This window comes from Apaloderma vittatum, unplaced genomic scaffold, assembly GCF_000703405.1.
Source record: "Apaloderma vittatum isolate BGI_N311 unplaced genomic scaffold, ASM70340v1 scaffold5356, whole genome shotgun sequence".
Classification (NCBI taxonomy): domain Eukaryota; kingdom Metazoa; phylum Chordata; class Aves; order Trogoniformes; family Trogonidae; genus Apaloderma; species Apaloderma vittatum.
The window spans coordinates 1-17,596 of NW_009719891.1; the positions used below are offsets into that span (position 1 = coordinate 1).

The 17,596-nt window shown below is 38.2% G+C and overlaps 1 protein-coding gene across 1 annotated transcript in view; it reads left to right on the forward strand.

The window, feature by feature from the left end:
* Nucleotides 1-602: 602 nt before the first annotated feature.
* The window catches only part of DOCK3 (dedicator of cytokinesis 3), a gene marked incomplete at its 5' end in the record, with an annotated part of 160,559 nt that continues 143,565 nt past the window's right edge, over nt 603-17,596 (forward strand). Inside the window, 2 exon segments of the mRNA XM_009870815.1 lie at nt 603-658; nt 2,258-2,354. Coding sequence (XP_009869117.1) covers nt 603-658; nt 2,258-2,354 — 153 coding nt within the window.

The window sequence follows — 17,596 nt, forward strand, 5'->3', positions numbered from 1 at the left end:
CAACCTGAATTGTTCTATGATTCTGTGTTTTACCCTTTGGATTTTAGTTCTCTGTCTTTCTTCCTGTGGGAGGACTGGATTTAAGTCTTGCACCTGGGAAAGAACAACCCCAAGTACATGTATAGGTTGGGGACTGACCTGCTGGAGAGCAGCATAAGGAAAGCATAAGAAACTGTATAGGGTTGGTATGTGACACCTTTTCATTTGGTGCTGCTTGGCTTACCCATGATTTTGGTATCAGAGCGTATTTCCAGTACAACAGTGTTTCTGCAGGCTTCGGGAGCTTTTTGGAGTGAAAAGTAATCAGCTTCAATCTTCGTATGATAATGTCATTGAATAGACTCACAAAACTTCCTTATTAAGAAATTAATCTTACAAGGTGGAAGCTCGATTCAGTGTGCTGTTCTGTTCTAATGTGGATTAAAATGATCAGTTGTGACTAATTCGAATGTTGACTTTTGACTGTGGCCACTTCTTTGGCACAGTGTTACTTTGTTGTTTTTTTTAAATAGGTATATTAGCAATTATTTATCGTGGCCTAGAATATGAATGCTAAAAACTGTACGTATATTTTTCTAACAGACTTCTTTTCTCTCTTGCAGGGGATTTTTCCTGCAAACTATATTCACTTGAAAAAGGCAATAGTTAGTAACAGAGGGTGAGTATTTTTCTCTTAAAAAAACCCCACAACAAAACACGAACAAAAAACCCCCCACAAAACAAAACCAATAGAACAGCACCTTTCAGAATTAGTTACATCTCATTATTCACATATTTACTTGTTAGAACTCATGTAACTCTGTACAAAGGACAGAAGAAATAGCCAAAACTGGTTATGGAATGGGGGGTTTGTAGCTTCCCTTCAGGAGAATTTCAGAATAGCTGTACTGCTGAAGAGCACGGAGTCAGTGTCCTTGGTTGTTCCTGGATGTCTCTCACATGACACTACTTATCCCAAACCACCTTTTGAGCCCGTGCTTTTCAGTACTGCTCCTTTAGGACCTATGGAAAATTGTTCCAATATGGTGTGTTTCAGAAATGTGTTGGGGTTTGTTGTGTTTTTTTGTTGTTTTATTTATTCTCCCTCTTTTTTATTAGAAATTGCTGAAAGAGCGGAAGCTTGAAATAGACCTTATTTTTCCAGTGTCTGACAGCTGTTTCAGTAATAACATTCAACATGAAGGGCAAGTCAAGGCACTAATGGCTGAGATAATAAAATGGTATTGCAATATGTACATTAGTTATCACATTTTTTCATTTCAGTGTGATGAAATAGAGAGCAATGCCTAGCTGACATGGAACTGTTGGAGCGAATCCCTTTCCATGAGGAAAGGCTGAGAGAGTTGAGATTGTTCAGCCTAGAGAAGAGAAGGCTCTGGGGAAACCTTATTGTGGTGTTCCAGTACTTAAAGAAGGCTTATAGATGAGGGAAGGACTTCTTAGCAGGGCCTGTTGCAGTAGGACAAGGGGTGATGGTTTTAAACTAAAAGAGGATAGATTCAAACTGGATACAGGAAGAAATTTTTTAGATGAGTGTTGTGAAACACTGGCACAGGCTGCCCAGATTGGTGGCAGAAGCCCTGTCCCTGGAAGCGTTCAATGTCAGGTTGGACGAGGCTCTGAGCAACCTGATCTAGCGGAAGATGTCTCTGCTTATGGGAGGGGGCTGGACTAGATGATCTTGAGAGGCCCCTTCTGTGATTCTCCCTTAATGGATATAAAGGATCTTGACCAGAAAGGGATAAGTCCTATTCCTTTACTTAGAGGATAGCTCACTCAGGTTTCAGGCAATATTGAAAAAGTCTTCTGGATAGGAAAGGTTTATACATGGTAGATCGTTTTGGGTAGTTAGTGATACTGGCTAATTGGAGGGAAAAAAGGGTTGTGTGCCGTAGAGAGAAGGGATGCAAACTGTGAAGAATCCCACTTTACAGGCAAGTTAATTTAACATGCTATAATTATGAAAAGTGTTTTCATTGACCTTCATTAGAATGAAATTATGTATTTTGAACAGGTAAATGGGAAATGCATCACATAAGCTGATTCTTGTGAAACCTAATGGAACAGTTGATAGGACTCTTGAGTTGCTTCAGTGTTACAGCAGACAAAAAGTTCCCCTTAAAATTTTTCCTTTATGTCGAACAAATTAAAACAAGTTCAAGTTCTAGCATTTTAAGAATTACTATGATGACATTTATTTCTTTTTCTACCTTTTTCCATGGTATCTTTCCTAAATTTTTCCTCTCTTCTTGTATAGGCAGTATGAAACAGTTGTTCCACTTGAAGATTCTGTTGTGACTGAAGTGACAGCAACACTGCAGGAATGGGCTGTGCTCTGGAAACAGCTGTATGTGGTAAGAACAATACTCTTTGTTGTACTTTACTTTGCAGATATCGTTGGATATATGATGCCTGTTTCAGTTCATTAGAAAATAGTGATATGTATTTCTCTTATATCATGCTTAGACCTTCATTTTCCGTTTCAAATACTTACCTCTCTGGTGTATGTGAGTAAAATGATACTTTCTTTTTTCCTTTCTGTAAGATTTTTTTTCTCTCCTCAGTGTCACAAGAAGAAGGCAACAATAACATTGAGAATGGTACTGAATTGGAGAAAGGGGAATTGTTTCACCTAGAAATGAGTTACACTTCCTTTCTACTATTCTATTTCTTTTTTGTTGTTAAAACTAGTTCCTTGAGGGAAGGGAAGGAGAAAACTCTAGCTCTAAACTTTCACTTAGTGATCTTCTTTCTGGGAGTGCTTTCTATTCTAGCTCATTATATTTATTATAACATTGCATACAACATTGTTGTGTTCTTAAATAACGAGGGAAAGAATTTACTGTTCGTATAGAACTTGACTCTTCCATGACAGGAATAAATTGGCAGAGCTTCAGAGTAGCAAATAAATTGGTTTATGGTAGATTTTTTCCAGAAATTAGGAAAAAAAAACTGATATAGAAATAATTACAAAATTGGTCAGGTTTGAAGGGACTTCTTGAGACCATCTAGTTCAACTGTCTTCTCAAGTAGGTCAGCTAGAGCAGCTTGTGTAGGCCTGCATCCAGTCAGATCTTGAGTTCCTTGTGAATGGAGACTCCACAACTTCCCTGCGCAAAGCTGTCAGTGTTTGACCACTGTCGTTCGTATTTTCTTATGTTCAGGACTACCGATGTGGTACCATAGCTTTTCTGATGTGAGAGAGCAACCTATGCTGTTGTTAGGTGGGTAATGGAAATCTGTCCCATTTACAAACTGTAAATTTGAAGCCTGAGAAAGTGAACCAGAGATACAGAGGTGCATACCTGGTTGTGGCAGAGCTGAGATTACGAGTTTGTAATTGGCATTCAGGCTGAAAGCTGTGGTGTAAGGTCGTATCATAAAATGTATTAAGAGATTAAAAGGAAATACTTGCTACTTGTTGGATCAGCACCAGCAGAAATTTTTATTATTCTCAGCTGTGATAAGAATAATCTAGGAAATCTAATCAATGTTTTTTATCGTGTTCCTGTGCCTAGTCAGATTTGTAGAAAAGTCTCTTCCTGTAGGAACCAGTTGTTCCTGCAGATGCTTTCAGTAGGTCACAGCCTGTGAACAGTAGCAGTAAGCACTTTGTTATTTAGTAGTTTTGCCTTGTAAGACAATGGCCAAATGATGTACAGTGTCTCTTAATAGTTCTGAATAGGCTGAAACGTTCATCTCATGCTTTTTGGCAAACTTCTTACTTGGATTAGGATTTGAAAGACCAAGTTTGTTTCAGTTAAAAATTCCAAGACATTGCTTCAGTAATATCATTGCGTTACTTGGTAAGGTTTGTATTTTTGCCTTTCAGTTAAACAGTAGGAACTGGAATGTAATACCCAGGAAGCCTGGAGAGATGAAAACACTGCCTGAAAAGGGATGCTGTGTTGTTTCAAGATAAAATAGGTCATCTGACAAAAAACTGGAGGGAGAAATGGAACAGTGAAGTGAAGCACAACTTGGAGAGAGGTGGTTGTAGAAAATTAGTTGTTGTAGAATATTGGTGAGCTTTCCTGACTCCTGCCCACAGAGCATCCGTGCTTCTGTAAGGAAGAAACCTTGGATAGGCTTAAGTTTTATAGGAGTTGTGCAGTGATTTTGGTTTGTGTGTCTGTGAAATATATATAGGAAGGATTAGCCAGAGTTCACTCTACTATTCAGAACTGTGGTATTCTTGCAGTTACTGCTATCAAGGTAAAAGCAAAGTAATAGTAAAACTAGAAGCTGCAACTGTGGAGAAAAAGGTGTTTGTATGCAATGGGTTCATAAAGGGCAGGGACTGTGCCTGAAATTAATTTCAAATTTGAAAGGAGTGGTGTGTTCTTAGTTTTACTGTAATACGAAATTATAGAATCATAGAATTGTAGAATTGTCAGGATTGGAAGGGACCTTAAAGACCATCTAGTTCCAACCCCCCTGCCATGGGCAGGGACATCCCTCACTAGATCAGGCTGCCCAGAGCCTCATCCAGCCTGGCCTTAAAAACTTCCAGGGATGGGGCTTCCAGCACCTCTCTGGGCAACCTGTGCCAGGGTCTCACCACCCTCATGGGGAAGAACTTCCTTCTCACGTCCGATCTGAACCGATCCACCTCTAGCTTTAATCCATTCCCCCTAGTCCTGTCACTACCCGACATCCTAAAAAGTCCCTCACCAGCTTTCTTGTAGGCCCCCTTGAGATACTGGAAGCTCTGAATTGTTGAAGTCTGATATTATAACCCTTTAAGTGCTAGTAAAACAATGACATATTTGAAAATGTGGGAGATTTCTCTTGAATTGGAAAGAGAAGGGGATACAAATAATAACTGGTATGGAAGCTGTCAGATTTTATGTTGGTTGTTTTTTGTAGCAGTAGTGATAACGTATTTAGTAGTTCTGTGCTTACCTAAAACCCACCTTTTTTGTTACTGAGTAATCAGCAATAGAACTTAAATATTTAATATTTTTAGAAGAGTAAAGAGGTTATGACTTTTATGGTTCTGGGGACAGACTTTTTAGCAGAGCCTCTTGCAATAGGGCAAGGGGTAATTGTTTTAAACTAGAAGAGCATAGTTTCAAACTAGATATGGGAAGAAAAGTTTTACAATGAACATGGTGAAATACTGGCACAGGCTGCCTAGAGAGGTGGTAGAAGCCCCATTGCTGGAAACATTCAGGTTTGGGTTGGACAGGGCTCTGAGCAACCTGACATGGCCGGGCGGCTGGGCTAGATGATCTTGAAAGGTCCCTTCCAACTCAAACCATGTGATGAGAAGACGACATTTTTTTCCTATGTTTGAATATGTAATCCGTGTGCAGGCAGATACTGTCTCATGATACTGGAAAATGTAACCTGCTTGGTTTGGATTTTCCTACTTTCACTGCCCTTTTACATCTTTGAGAGTTCACTGGAAGCAAATGTTAAAAATCCATGCTATGTAAACACTTTATACTGAGTTGCTCTTAACGTGGGTAGAGTTTCTGATAATCACAGCTGACCAGATTAAGTGTGTGAGTATATGCATGCACATACACACACCTCTCTTATCTTGAGTTACTGTTTTTCCTGACTCAAATACTCTGTATTGTTCTTTAGTTGGACAAGGTACCTATTTCATTTTGTGGGAAGCCTAAGAAATTTTTAAAAAGGTTCTACGTAGCCTTTCTCACTATTACAGAAGCTTATAAACAACAGATGCCAGTGATTCCCTTCCCCAATACTGTACTTAATATGGAGTGGAAGAGGAGAGTAAAGTAAAATTATTACTGATACCACTGTGGAAAACTGAGCTTGTTCTTGTAACTACTCCAGAGAGACAAGGAAGAGAGAACAGAAAAGCAAGAATAAACCTTGAAATAAACCCCTGTTGTCACAGAGGTGGATAAATACATAAAATTGCATTTGTTGCGGTGAAATGTATGTGTGTGGCTCTTGTATAGTTGCCCAGACCAGTGTATGACTTCCCTTGAGACAGCAAAGTAATACCAATAATGTAGATAACTTTCTCTCGTACCCTGTATGTGTTGATAAGATTTGTTATTTTTATACTACTTCTAAATAAAGGATCTGCAAGTTCTCTATGAGCTTTCGTTAATTAGGTCAAACGACTCCTGTGAGTTGTTAAGTCAGCTAAAGAGATCACTGAAACTCACAGTTGGACCATAGTAGCTATTTTAACAGTAAAAAAATTCCTCAGAGTTTAAGACGTGATGTGAGGACTATTTCTGTTGAAATAGCAGATGACTGTAGAGAGACCAAACATAATTGCCCAGTTTTGAATTTGGTCCAATCAATAAAGGTAATTTGCTATTTTTATGCAGAAGGGGAGCAGGAGAAAAGTGTGGAGTGGCTTCTCGTTTAGTTTTAGGAGGAAGGCCTAATGGCGTTGGGAATAGGTGGAATTTTTGCCAGCTGAGTCTGAAACAAATTTGCTCTTGGCTCCTTTTAAATTTTCTGAGGATCCTATCAAGGAAAAGAGAGTGGGTAAAAGGATTTGGTGCAGTTGAAGCTGTCTGGTTTGGGTGTTTTAGGGTGTCCCTAACATTGAAGCATTAGTTCAAAATTCATCTTTAAAATAAAAGTGCCATTCACTGAATCACTAATGTAGTTCACTATTGTAGTGGAGAATTTTATGAGGCATTTTTATTTAGTGAAATGCCTTTTGTGTTATATCTGATAAAACATGGATATGCTGATGAATTTTCTCAACTATGTACAGTTATGCTGCATCTGAGGTCTACTTCAGAGGGTCTCCCTTGAAGGAACAGAATTCGTTCAAGACTGAGCATATTTCATACACACTTCTGTGCAAGCAAACTCCTAAAAAGATGAGGTATTTGTACTGAGACATGTTTAGAAATGGTCATTTTCAAGGTTACCTGAAAATAGGAAATTCTTTATGGGTAATTGTTCAGGCATTGTAAAAGAGGCATCTAAAAATAATCTTAAGAGCTTTTCTGGCCCCAGTTGACACTAACAGAGAGACTCAAAGTTATCCCTTTATTGTCCGTAGTCCTATGTTTGGAGTATAATTTTTTATATCTGTCTGTGTTTGGAGTGAAGGATAGATATTCGTGGAGTGGCCAGGAACTTTATATGAATTTGAGGCAACTGATCTAAGTGTTAAGGATTTAAGTGATTTAAGTGTAAAGGAAACTAAAGGTAAATATTGCCCTTTCCAGTGGCATCTAGTTCTTCAGTTTCTCAAAGGGAACAGTGTGCTGGGAAAATATCTGATTGCTTAGCAACCTAATCAGAAGCTTTTAGAAGATTTGTCATTTTATGACTAGAAGGTACTTGGAACATTTTTCTTGATTGTAAGGAATATGTACAGAACGATTTGGAGAATGCAGAATAGTGAACACGTTAGTGTAAGGTGTTTTTTTTTATAATTTAATATGTTCAGTCATGAAAGGGGAAGATGGAGATAAATTGTAAAATAGCCCAGGTTGGACAGGACCTCAAAATATCATCTGATCCAACCTTTTGTGGGAAGTGGAGCCTAGATGAGGTTGTCTGGCACCCTGTCCAATCACATCTTGAAAACATCCAGTGATGGGACCTCTACCACATGCCTAGGGAAGTTATATCAGTGGATAATTGTTCTCAGAGTAGAAAATTTCTTATGCTGAGATGAAACCTCTCCCAGTGCAGCTTAACACCTGTTGCCCTTTGTCTTCTCAAAGTGGCTTTTTGCAAAAAGAACCTCCATCATCTTTCTAGCCACGATTTAAGTACTGAAGAGCTGTGACGAGGTCGCCCCTGGCCACCTTCTTCGGGAAGAAAAGACTGAACTCCTTTTGTGTTTCCTCACAGGGCAGATTCTCCAGCCTTTTGGCCGTCCTTTGGACCTGCTCCACTCTGTCTTTCTTGGCTTGTGGGGACCAGAATAAAGACCACAATATAGAAGTGTCACAGTGTGATTCTTGTCTGTTCATTACCGTAGGCAGTCAGCAGTTTTTGTACCTAAAATCATAGGCTTTTACGCTGCTTAGTTATGTTGTCTTTGGAAAGTTGAGACAAAGTCAGTCTTACGCTTTGTTAAATGGAGACTTGCATTTACATGAATTTATTAGCGATGGTTTCTTGGAGGTCTTAAGTGGATGTCATGATCTCTGCATTTCTTCTTCGGTGAAACAGTCCTCATGTAGAATCCATGCTTAATGTTTATTATGTCACTCCCATAAAATGCAATCTGTTTCTATATATCTCCCTGTTAGCACTGACTTGCTGAAGTTCAGTTTAAGTGCTTCATATTTTAAGGTTATAAAAGATTCCCAGATTATTATTTTTCCCTTCCCTCTTTTTTAGAGATGTGCAGATGGTCTCCCATAGTCGTTTGTGGAAGTCTGTGAGCTTTAAAGAATTAGAAGTAAGAGTAAGTTTTCAAGAGAGTAAAATACCATTCGTTTGTAAGCAAGTCTTATATCACTAAAATTTGAAAAATTAGGGTAGTTGGTTTAAAAGTTACCTTCCTTTGAATACCACAGAACTTATGGCTAGTTTATTGGATTTAAAGAACAGTATAGCGAGGAGCAATAAACACAGTACATTTCACTTTTCATTTACTTCCACGTACAGATTTATGATATCATTTAAGATTATTAGTTTCAACTAGACAGTTCTTTTGTATTTTCAAACAAACAAACAGATGACTATAAAATAAAAACTACAAAGTATAATCAGACTGTATGGGAGGAGTATATGTTTTGAGTTACTGTGGTGATGGATAGATTTTAAAAATAAAGACGGAAGTAAATCTAAGTCACCTTCTGGTGTCCTTGGCAAGTCATGCTGTGACAAGTTATGTGCAGAGTGTTTTTATAATTTCTTGCTTTGTAAAGGAATGTTATTTAGTCATTGAAACGGGAGGTTGTAATATGCTCTTTTATCTTGGTAAATAGAAGAGAATAGCTGCCTTCCTGGTACTGAAGGTCACAGTAAATTGTGGGGGATTTGAAGGAGGTTTTTTGGGATTAATTTTAAATTTTTAAAGTATTAGCTAGTTTGTAGTTAACAAAGAGCTCTTTCCTTTTAGAACAATATCCAGTCTACTGCATGCTGGAAACAGTGTTTACAGTATGCGTGTAAAGTACATATGCAATATTAGAACCTGGGAATTTGATTTTATTGAATGCTAGTTTAAGTCTTGCTGCGAACAGTCAACCAGCAAGGAAAGACAATAGAATTTACTCAGGGGAAACCAGTGGCTGACCTGCAGATCTGTAAAACTATTTCTTTTGTACTGTAAGCATGCTGAATACTTAATTACATTAGAGCACAGAAAGAAGGTTTTAATCCAAAAATCCAAGCAGGGATTTGAGAGTTTCTTCATCTGTAACTGGCAAGACTCACCTGAGTTGTTCCCAGTATGATGTTATGACAGAATTGCATTTGAAATAACGGCAAATGGTAGTGTGGTTTGATCTTAGTCTTCCAAAGATGTGTTTTAAGGAAGCAGGACAGTTTGCTTTGGTTTTGTTTTGTTTTTAAAGAATAGAAAATTAGAGAAGGAGGGGAGGAAAGGGTGAGGGGAGACTGGCAGTCTAGCTTTTTGGAGTGAGTGAGCAAGCTTGTACATGTATAGAGCTTAGAAGGAAAAAGACTGATCATCCCTGGAGGGTATGTACTGGAACTAAGAAGACAGTTTGTTGGATTGCATTTTATAGAAGAGAGATATTTTTTTGTCAAATAGAAAAGCAAAGAGCGTCTGCTGTGCAGCAGCCTGTACAGCACTGTTGTCTGTGTGGTATGAAGAAATTAATTTTTGTATCAATTTATATATGTATCACAAATAGATGTTTTCTAATGGGAGCGGGTGACACTAAGTTTCAGGAGTGGGAGGGCTAGAAAATCAGGTTAAGGAGAATTAGTGTAAGCACAGGTGTACTAGAAGCCTCCTGGCTGGTGTGACACACAACACTGTAGCTGCAGGAGAGGACCTTTTTGTGTGTTTACTAATGAAAAGGAAGCTATAAAGAAACAGATGTACGGCAGGTTTTCATGAATCTATTGATAAAGTTAATGAAATTACTGTAAAGGAAAACATTATGGAATGTATGATAGAATGGAAGAGAGAGAAGAAGAAATAAGATCTTAGCCACTGTGTTGTGGGTTTATTTTGGGTTTTTTGGTACCAACCAAAAAACTTTAAGATTATCGCATATAGTTATCTAGATAGTAATTGGATCCTTCGATATCGTGTATTTTTAATATTTAAAAAATCCAATTTATAAAAAAAGAAAAGAAATTATACTGTCACTTTGAATCTGGAGGTGCGTATTACTTAAATGTTGAGTGCTTTATTGGTAAACATCAAACCCTATCATCTTTCTCCTTCTCAGACAGACCTGTACTATGTGCAGATCGGTTCTCAGTTGTCCCAGCGCAGGGCTCTGAAGACCAGTGCTAAGTGTCTCAGAACTCGTGTCAGTTATTCAATGGACCTCAGGTGTTAAACAAACAAAATTCCCGCCCTAAACACTGGGAAACTTTGATTTATACTTTCATACAGGGAGCTCAGGTACCTCATTCCATCTAACTCTTCTCCCCTTTTGTCTCATTCTTTTTCAGGATCCCAGTCTGAACTTCTCATTAACTTTTCATCTCCCTTCCCCTGGTTCCCTGTCAGTTACCTCCCAGTCAGTCCCAGTCATGCGTGCACTAGTCTTTGCTTTGATGAAACCTTAGTATGTTTTCTTCTATTTCCTAAATTTTATCAGGCACTTTTTGCTTTCCTAAATTACTTTTCTAGTTTTGTTTATTTGTTACTTTAACTGTTATGAAAGGGAAAAAAAGCAGAATAAATGTTGATTTCATTTTCCTGCAATTAAAAAATTCTCTGGATGATTCATTTAGCTGACAAAAAGTGATATTCAGTGATGTTTTAGTTACTACTTGAAGAGGTGCTCAAAATAGTGAGATGGGGATACGCAGTTGCCTTTCAAAAGAGGAAAATACTGCAACCAATCCAGTGCTAAGAAGATACAAACCGAAGATAAATTTCTGTCAATTTTTGTCTGGCCCCTGTGCCACAGAATGTAAACAGAATGGCAGTTTGTTTTACAGGAACTAACAGCATCACTGACAAGTTTAGAATTGGGAGGATAATTTTAACGAGCCAGTTAGGCTTGTTATTGGATTTTGGTGTCATACTCTGAAGTAGCTGCTGAGTTTGCTGTCTCAGATCTGACAATAAGTGCAGGCATGCCAGCTCTTGCTGTAATATTGTTGGCTGTCAACATGTAAACCTATGTTAGAAACACATCTAAATGCAGGTATACTATTTAACAGTTGTACCGTTACCAGCATGGTATTTTAGAACTAAATGTGATTTGATACCAGCAGCATTGCTGTGTTAGGTAAAGCACAGAATGGTGATATTAAAATAGTTGCAGAAAAAGCAAAGACAGGCTTAGGCACATTTCCTTATTTCAAAAAAATTCTTCTGTGTGAAACAGTCTAAAATAAACCTTTTCTAGTTGTGTTATTTATAATAGAAAAGCCATACCCTGTTTTAAGATACAGGTTTTTTAATAACTTAGTCCTTCATTCCCCTACCATCTTTCAGGGCTTTTCTTGTAGGTAGCTCTGGAAAATAGGTAACTAGGTAGCTCACAGACATTGCCAAAAAAAAGCTAGAATTTTTTTACCTATGGGCAAGAAGCTGAAACATTTATACATTGCATGAGTAACAGCTGTCCATTGTGTGACTTTTTCATGCAAATAGTGGTGCAAACTCAGTTATACTTTTTAATTTATTTATTTTGGGGGAACATTATTGTGCAGTGAGAAACACTGTATTTCTGATGGAGTTATCCCATTTTATTAGAGGAAATCAGAAACCTGTACCTTATGAACCATCTCGAGAGGTCCTCAAGCTGACCTGAACAGGGCCTTCTGACTGGCATCCCATTGAATATTCCAGACAATCCCCTTTCCTTTTTCTTCTACCCCCCTGCCCTATTATGTTGAATCTCTTCACCAGATCAACTGTAAAATGAATTTTCTTGGAAATAAATGGCTGTGTAGAGGGAAGAAATATAATTTTATTGCTCCTGCCATAGGAAGGACTGCCGTGCAATTTCATCCATGTTGTGAAGCAGGAGGTAATTCAGGCAGGAATGAGCTCTGAGAAGCCAGGCTTCACAATGTATGCTGCTTGTTGCAGTTGTGCATACACTAGTGGCTCTGTGGCTGTGCAGCAGGACTTAGGGAATTATCTGACTGAATGCTAACCATCTTTATTCTGTTGCCATTTTCCTAGCAGATTAGATACTTGACAGGTCACTGTACAAGTGCCAGTCATTGTGCGAGGAAAGGAGACAGTAGGTTCAGAGGGAATGAGGGAGGTTGAGACTACTTCGTGGGGGGTTTTGTGGTTGTCTTCTGTGAAGCTGCTGCCTGCCCTCATTGCATAACGTTATTCTGTCGCAGGTGAGGAGGACTTTGTATTTGCATTTGCAAGAACTTTGTGAGGTTCTTGTTGGTCTGTTTTTCCAGCCTGTCGAGGAAACTCCTCTGAATAGCAGCTGCCAGTGTGGTGACTGCTCCATCAAGCTTGATTTCATCTGCAAAGTGTCGGAGACTGCACTCTACCCCGCTATCCAAATGGTTACACTGAGGGATGCCAGTAGGAACCAGTCACAAGTTGGTCTGTGTACTGCTGATGATCACCCTTTGAGCCTGGCGGTCCAACCAGCTTTCCACTCAACTTAAAATTGATTTGTCCGGTCCGTACGTCACCAGTACGGCTTATAGCACATGTTTTACAGGAGATGTGCCCTGGCTGTCCCAGGCCAGTTATCTTTTCTGACCTCAAATCTTAAAACCTAATAGTTGAGTTGTTTTCTAGTGCTAGCCTTCTCTTCAGAAATAGTCAGCCGTGTCAGAGAGAGGAGCCATGCACATCCTTAAATCTGATTACAATTTGCATTGATGAAGTTAACAATAAACATAGGACTTCTGCAGGCATTAAGTAACCCTCCCTTGACTCTAAGATTAAAGAAATTAACAGTGCAGAATTAAACATATCGGTTACTAAATGGTTTAAAACCAGATGAATTGATAACAAAGCAGTTGAAAATGGAGAATTGTTATTCAGTGCTGCTGCTTGCAATAGGACCTGCAGGGATCTGTTCTTGTCTGTTTGTTACTCACTGTTCTCATAGTTGGAATCAGAAGAAAAATGGTTCAGTCTGATAAAATGTGCTGATGATGCAGAAGTAGAAAGTTAAATAATGATTAGTTCAGAAATTGCACAGTTTCTGTCAGATACTTGGCTCAGTTAAGCAGCATCTATTCTAATACAGCTAAATATAGAAAGGACCTACAGATGGTGTTTGCATCCTGAGGTGCAATGACACTTAACATGATGAAACATTATTATGGCTAACCAATTGAACGTCAGCCTCCTGCTCGATTTTGATAGCTAAGAGGATAAGAAGCCTTGCCTTTATAGGCAGGGGGCCATCATGGGGGGCAAAGGAGGAGAGTAATTGAAAATTTCTCTGTATAGACGAAATGAGGTGATTATTGGGCAATTGCTACCAATTCTGCAGTGTCCATTTAAAAATAGATATCAAAAGCTAGAAAGATTCAGAGCTGATCTGCAATGCTCGACTCTTGCAAGGCAAGGAGAGACAGGAGGTGGAACCTGAAACGGATCTTCGGTTACCTGGTCCATTTAACTCCTTTAAGGCAAGTTAATTTCTAACTGTGGCATTTTCAACATGTGCTTTTCTTGCCTGCTTTACAAAAAAAAACCCCAAAACTCTGCAGTGCGCAGTGTTTTGCAGCCTCTCAAAAAACTCAGCACTTTTTGGCCCATACTGTTAAAAGCTTTTTTCTGAAGTCTATGCTGAATCTTCCTTACTGCTTGTTATTTCTTATTCTACTTCCCATTGGCAAGGAGAAGAGATTATTCATTCTTCTATTCTGCAAATTTTTGATTTAAATTGTTTTTCTAATCTTTGTAATTTCTAGACCAAACCCAATTTCTAGAATATATCATGTCTTCTGGATATTCTCATTATTGCTCTAAAGAATTACTTGTTTATCCACACTTTCTCAGTGTATAGTAGATTTAAACATATATCTAGGGAGGTAAATATCTAAGAGTGAGAATATAATTCCAGCAGAAGCCTGACAAATACAGAGTAGAGTGAAGAACTTTGTAACTTTATTTTGACAAACTCCAGAAGGTCGGTAAGCAGTCAGCCTATTTATGATTTATAAATGGGTACATGGAGGAAAGTTTCAGGTAGGTGATTGCTCATTGAGGTAATCTGATAGAAATCTGTCTCAGTCCATCAGTTCTATCAGAAAGATGTAACAAAGTCCAGTGTTTACAAACCAAAGCTATGCACATTCAGAACAGAACTGAGTCCATTTTTTAATAATTAGGGTAATTAACAATAAAATAATCATGGAGGGCAGTTGCTTCTTTGTTACCGATATCTTTAAAGTGAGTGGATCGTATTTTAAATGATCTATTGCCACATTATCTTAGAGGAAGTATGTTGCAGCAATCTGTGAGCTAGTTTCTATGGCATGTGCCCTGCAGGAAGTCAGACCAGATAATCAAAATAATCCTTTATAGTCCTGGAACTGATGAATCTTTAAATCTGTTTAGTCAGGACCAGCTGTATTGAAAAACAACATTACTAAAGTACAGAAAAAATGCTAAGTAGTGAATATACTGCACTGACGTCTTTTATATTCTTTCAGGCAAGAAAAATGCAAAAAGTGTAACATGCAAAGTGTAATAGTTTTCTGGGAGTCTTTCTCTAGCGATTTCTAGTATTTCAGAGATGATAAGCTAATTCTTCTATCCCTTTAAACATATTCTTCATGGATTTTGATGACTTATCTGTTTGTCAAGGACACGGTTTTCAGCTATTTATGTATAAACTGTGGAGAAGATTGACATCCAGTACATTTTTGGCTTGCCTATGTTTCAAACATTGTAGAGAACAGCGGATATTTTGGATATCTGGGAGCGGGAGATCACCAGAAATCATTCAGATGCTGTGTAAAGGTGTAAAGGTGAGTCAGTTGCTGATTCTTGGGCTTTTGAGGCTGTGCTGTTTGGGCAGTTGGGAATCAGTAGTGGACTTGAGGGTACTGAACTGCCAGATGTGCTCTGTTTCGGCCAAAAGTAATGCTGACATAGTGCTTGACTGTTATTTTTTAACTGGAGTTTTTGACTGTTATCCCTAAGCTGGGTCTTAGCCTGTGTAATGATATTTTTCTTCCTTTCCTTTTGGCTTTTATCTATGGAACGTGCTATTAGATTTTAAGTATTAGTGAGAACACCTAACTTGTATCTCAGAAGGTGACCTTATTTAAAATAGGTGGAAAAAATTCTCAATATTCCACACTAAATGGAATGCTTTTTCATATTTGTTTTTTATAATGTGATGTTGTAAGTGGAAAAACATGATTTTGTCCTAATGGTATTGGGATCTTTGTTTAAAAATCTGCAGTTTTAACAGCTGCCAGCCACAGGTCCGTTACAAATATTTGCACTGTTATTGTCACATACATGGAACAAACATTTTGAAATTGAAGAGATTTGAGTTAATTCTTTATCCTGGGAGTTGTTTTCTCTTAGCTTTTTATTTGCAGCTCTGCCTCTCATCTTTTAACTATTTTCATTTTTTATTTACCAAAAATTGGAATATTTTACAGAACAAGTGAAACCAGATATTTGAAAACAGGCTTTCTTTATAATTTACATCCTACTTGCTGCATTCTACTCTTTTTTCTTTTGCATTTTTTAACTATTAAATTGTAATTTATGTTTTCAGTCCTTCTGTATTACGAGATGGCTACCAGCTCAGTGCTGGAGGTTACAGCTTGCCTGCTTCACACATTCTTTCATAGGGTGAAGGAGCTTATCTTTAGCTTGCATTTGAATCAGTTATTATTTTCCTAGTATTCTTCCTGGGGCTGTGTGTGGTGCTGCATGTACTGTCAAGGCAGAAGAAATTACTTGTTTATGTAACTTTGGATCAGACTCTTCTTAACAATATTTCTGGCTGTTCTGAAACCCAAACCATGTTGTCACAGAGCGTCCGAGTTGATCATACAGTGCATTTCCATTTGCTAGTAGCTGTCTGGAAGCACCTTCCCTGGAACATGGAGATACACTCTGCACCTGAGTACAGCCAGCTCCGCCTGCTTGCCTCAGAGATGTCGGTATTGGTAGGAATGCCAAATAAAACAACTTTGCTTTTACTCACTTTATGTCCTTGACTTGGCTGCCAGAACAGGAGATCCAGTCAAATGGTGATAATTGATATTCGCTGGATCTTTCTCTCCAGGAAAGATTTTGTTCATCTTGCATAAACATTAAAATTAGAACTTGAACGCGTAGGAAAGGGCAGTTATTTAGTCTGTAGTAACAGTTGTTGTTTTAAGCATGTGGATCCCATGACCTGCCCTTTATTTCTGCTGTTGTGCTCCAGAGTAGGAGAATCATAGATGGTTTGCCTAAATACAAGCTGTGACTCCTGCATTCATTTTCCTTTTTTGTAATAGGAGGAGGAGGAGGCATAGAACATGTCTGAGACACAAATGAGTGTTACTGTTAAAAATGTTGATACATCAGTGTGAGTTTGCATAGATTGAAATACCTCAAATAACCATAAAGCATCATTACTGTGAGTAAGGAGGGAATTCTGATTTTAATTTTATCACAATTTTATATTTCATATCTCATGTTGGAATAAAAATAATTTGCATTATAATGCAGAAAAGAAACATACAATTTGAAAATCTCAAAGATTTTTAAGTTAGAAGATCAGTTTGGGTGATCAGCTTGCCTTCAAAAAAAAGTCCTGAACTTAAAAGTAGAATGTACATAATTTCACTTCCTTTTGGTCTTAATTTTAGGAAAAAAAGTTCTGTTATATTCTGAACTCTGCCAAATAATGATTTCATATAGACAAAAGTAAGACTTCCAGAATGGGTAAGAGTTGTGCTAACCATCTGTCTGAAGTGGTAGGAATAGTTTGATTCTCTATGTGAATTGCTGGGTAAATGAGCTGTAATTTTTGCCTGTAAAGTAATTTCCTCTGCTGGTGTCTGATTTTTGGAAGCTTCTTCACTTAAGGTTCCGTGGTAAAACTTTCTAATAATTCAGAGAGATGTTTTGATTTTTCATCTTAGACTTTTCCCCCTCTTCTTAATAAAAGGATTAGGATTAATGTTTCTAATGTATGTAAAGCAGTTGTGATTTTATCAGTAGCGCTGAGTCAGTTGATCCTCCCCGCCCCCACAGAAGCGTAAATCTTACAGACTTGAGCTCATCTCTGTTTTCAGTGTATCGGCCAAGTCTGGTGTCGAGGGTGAGGGCTGGGCCGGCCCCTAACACGGACAAACTCTCTCTAACCCCCCCTTCCCCCCCTCCCAAATGGGAAGGAAAAGGGAATGAAGCAGAGAGACTTTCAGGTTAGAGAAGAAAAAAAAAAACTAGAACAGCTTTAATGAAACAATAATAGGAACAATAGTGGAATGATAAAAGTAAAGAACTATATACACCTATAGATAGTAGCCCGGTATCAAACCCGACTCCCTCCCCCGATATCAATCC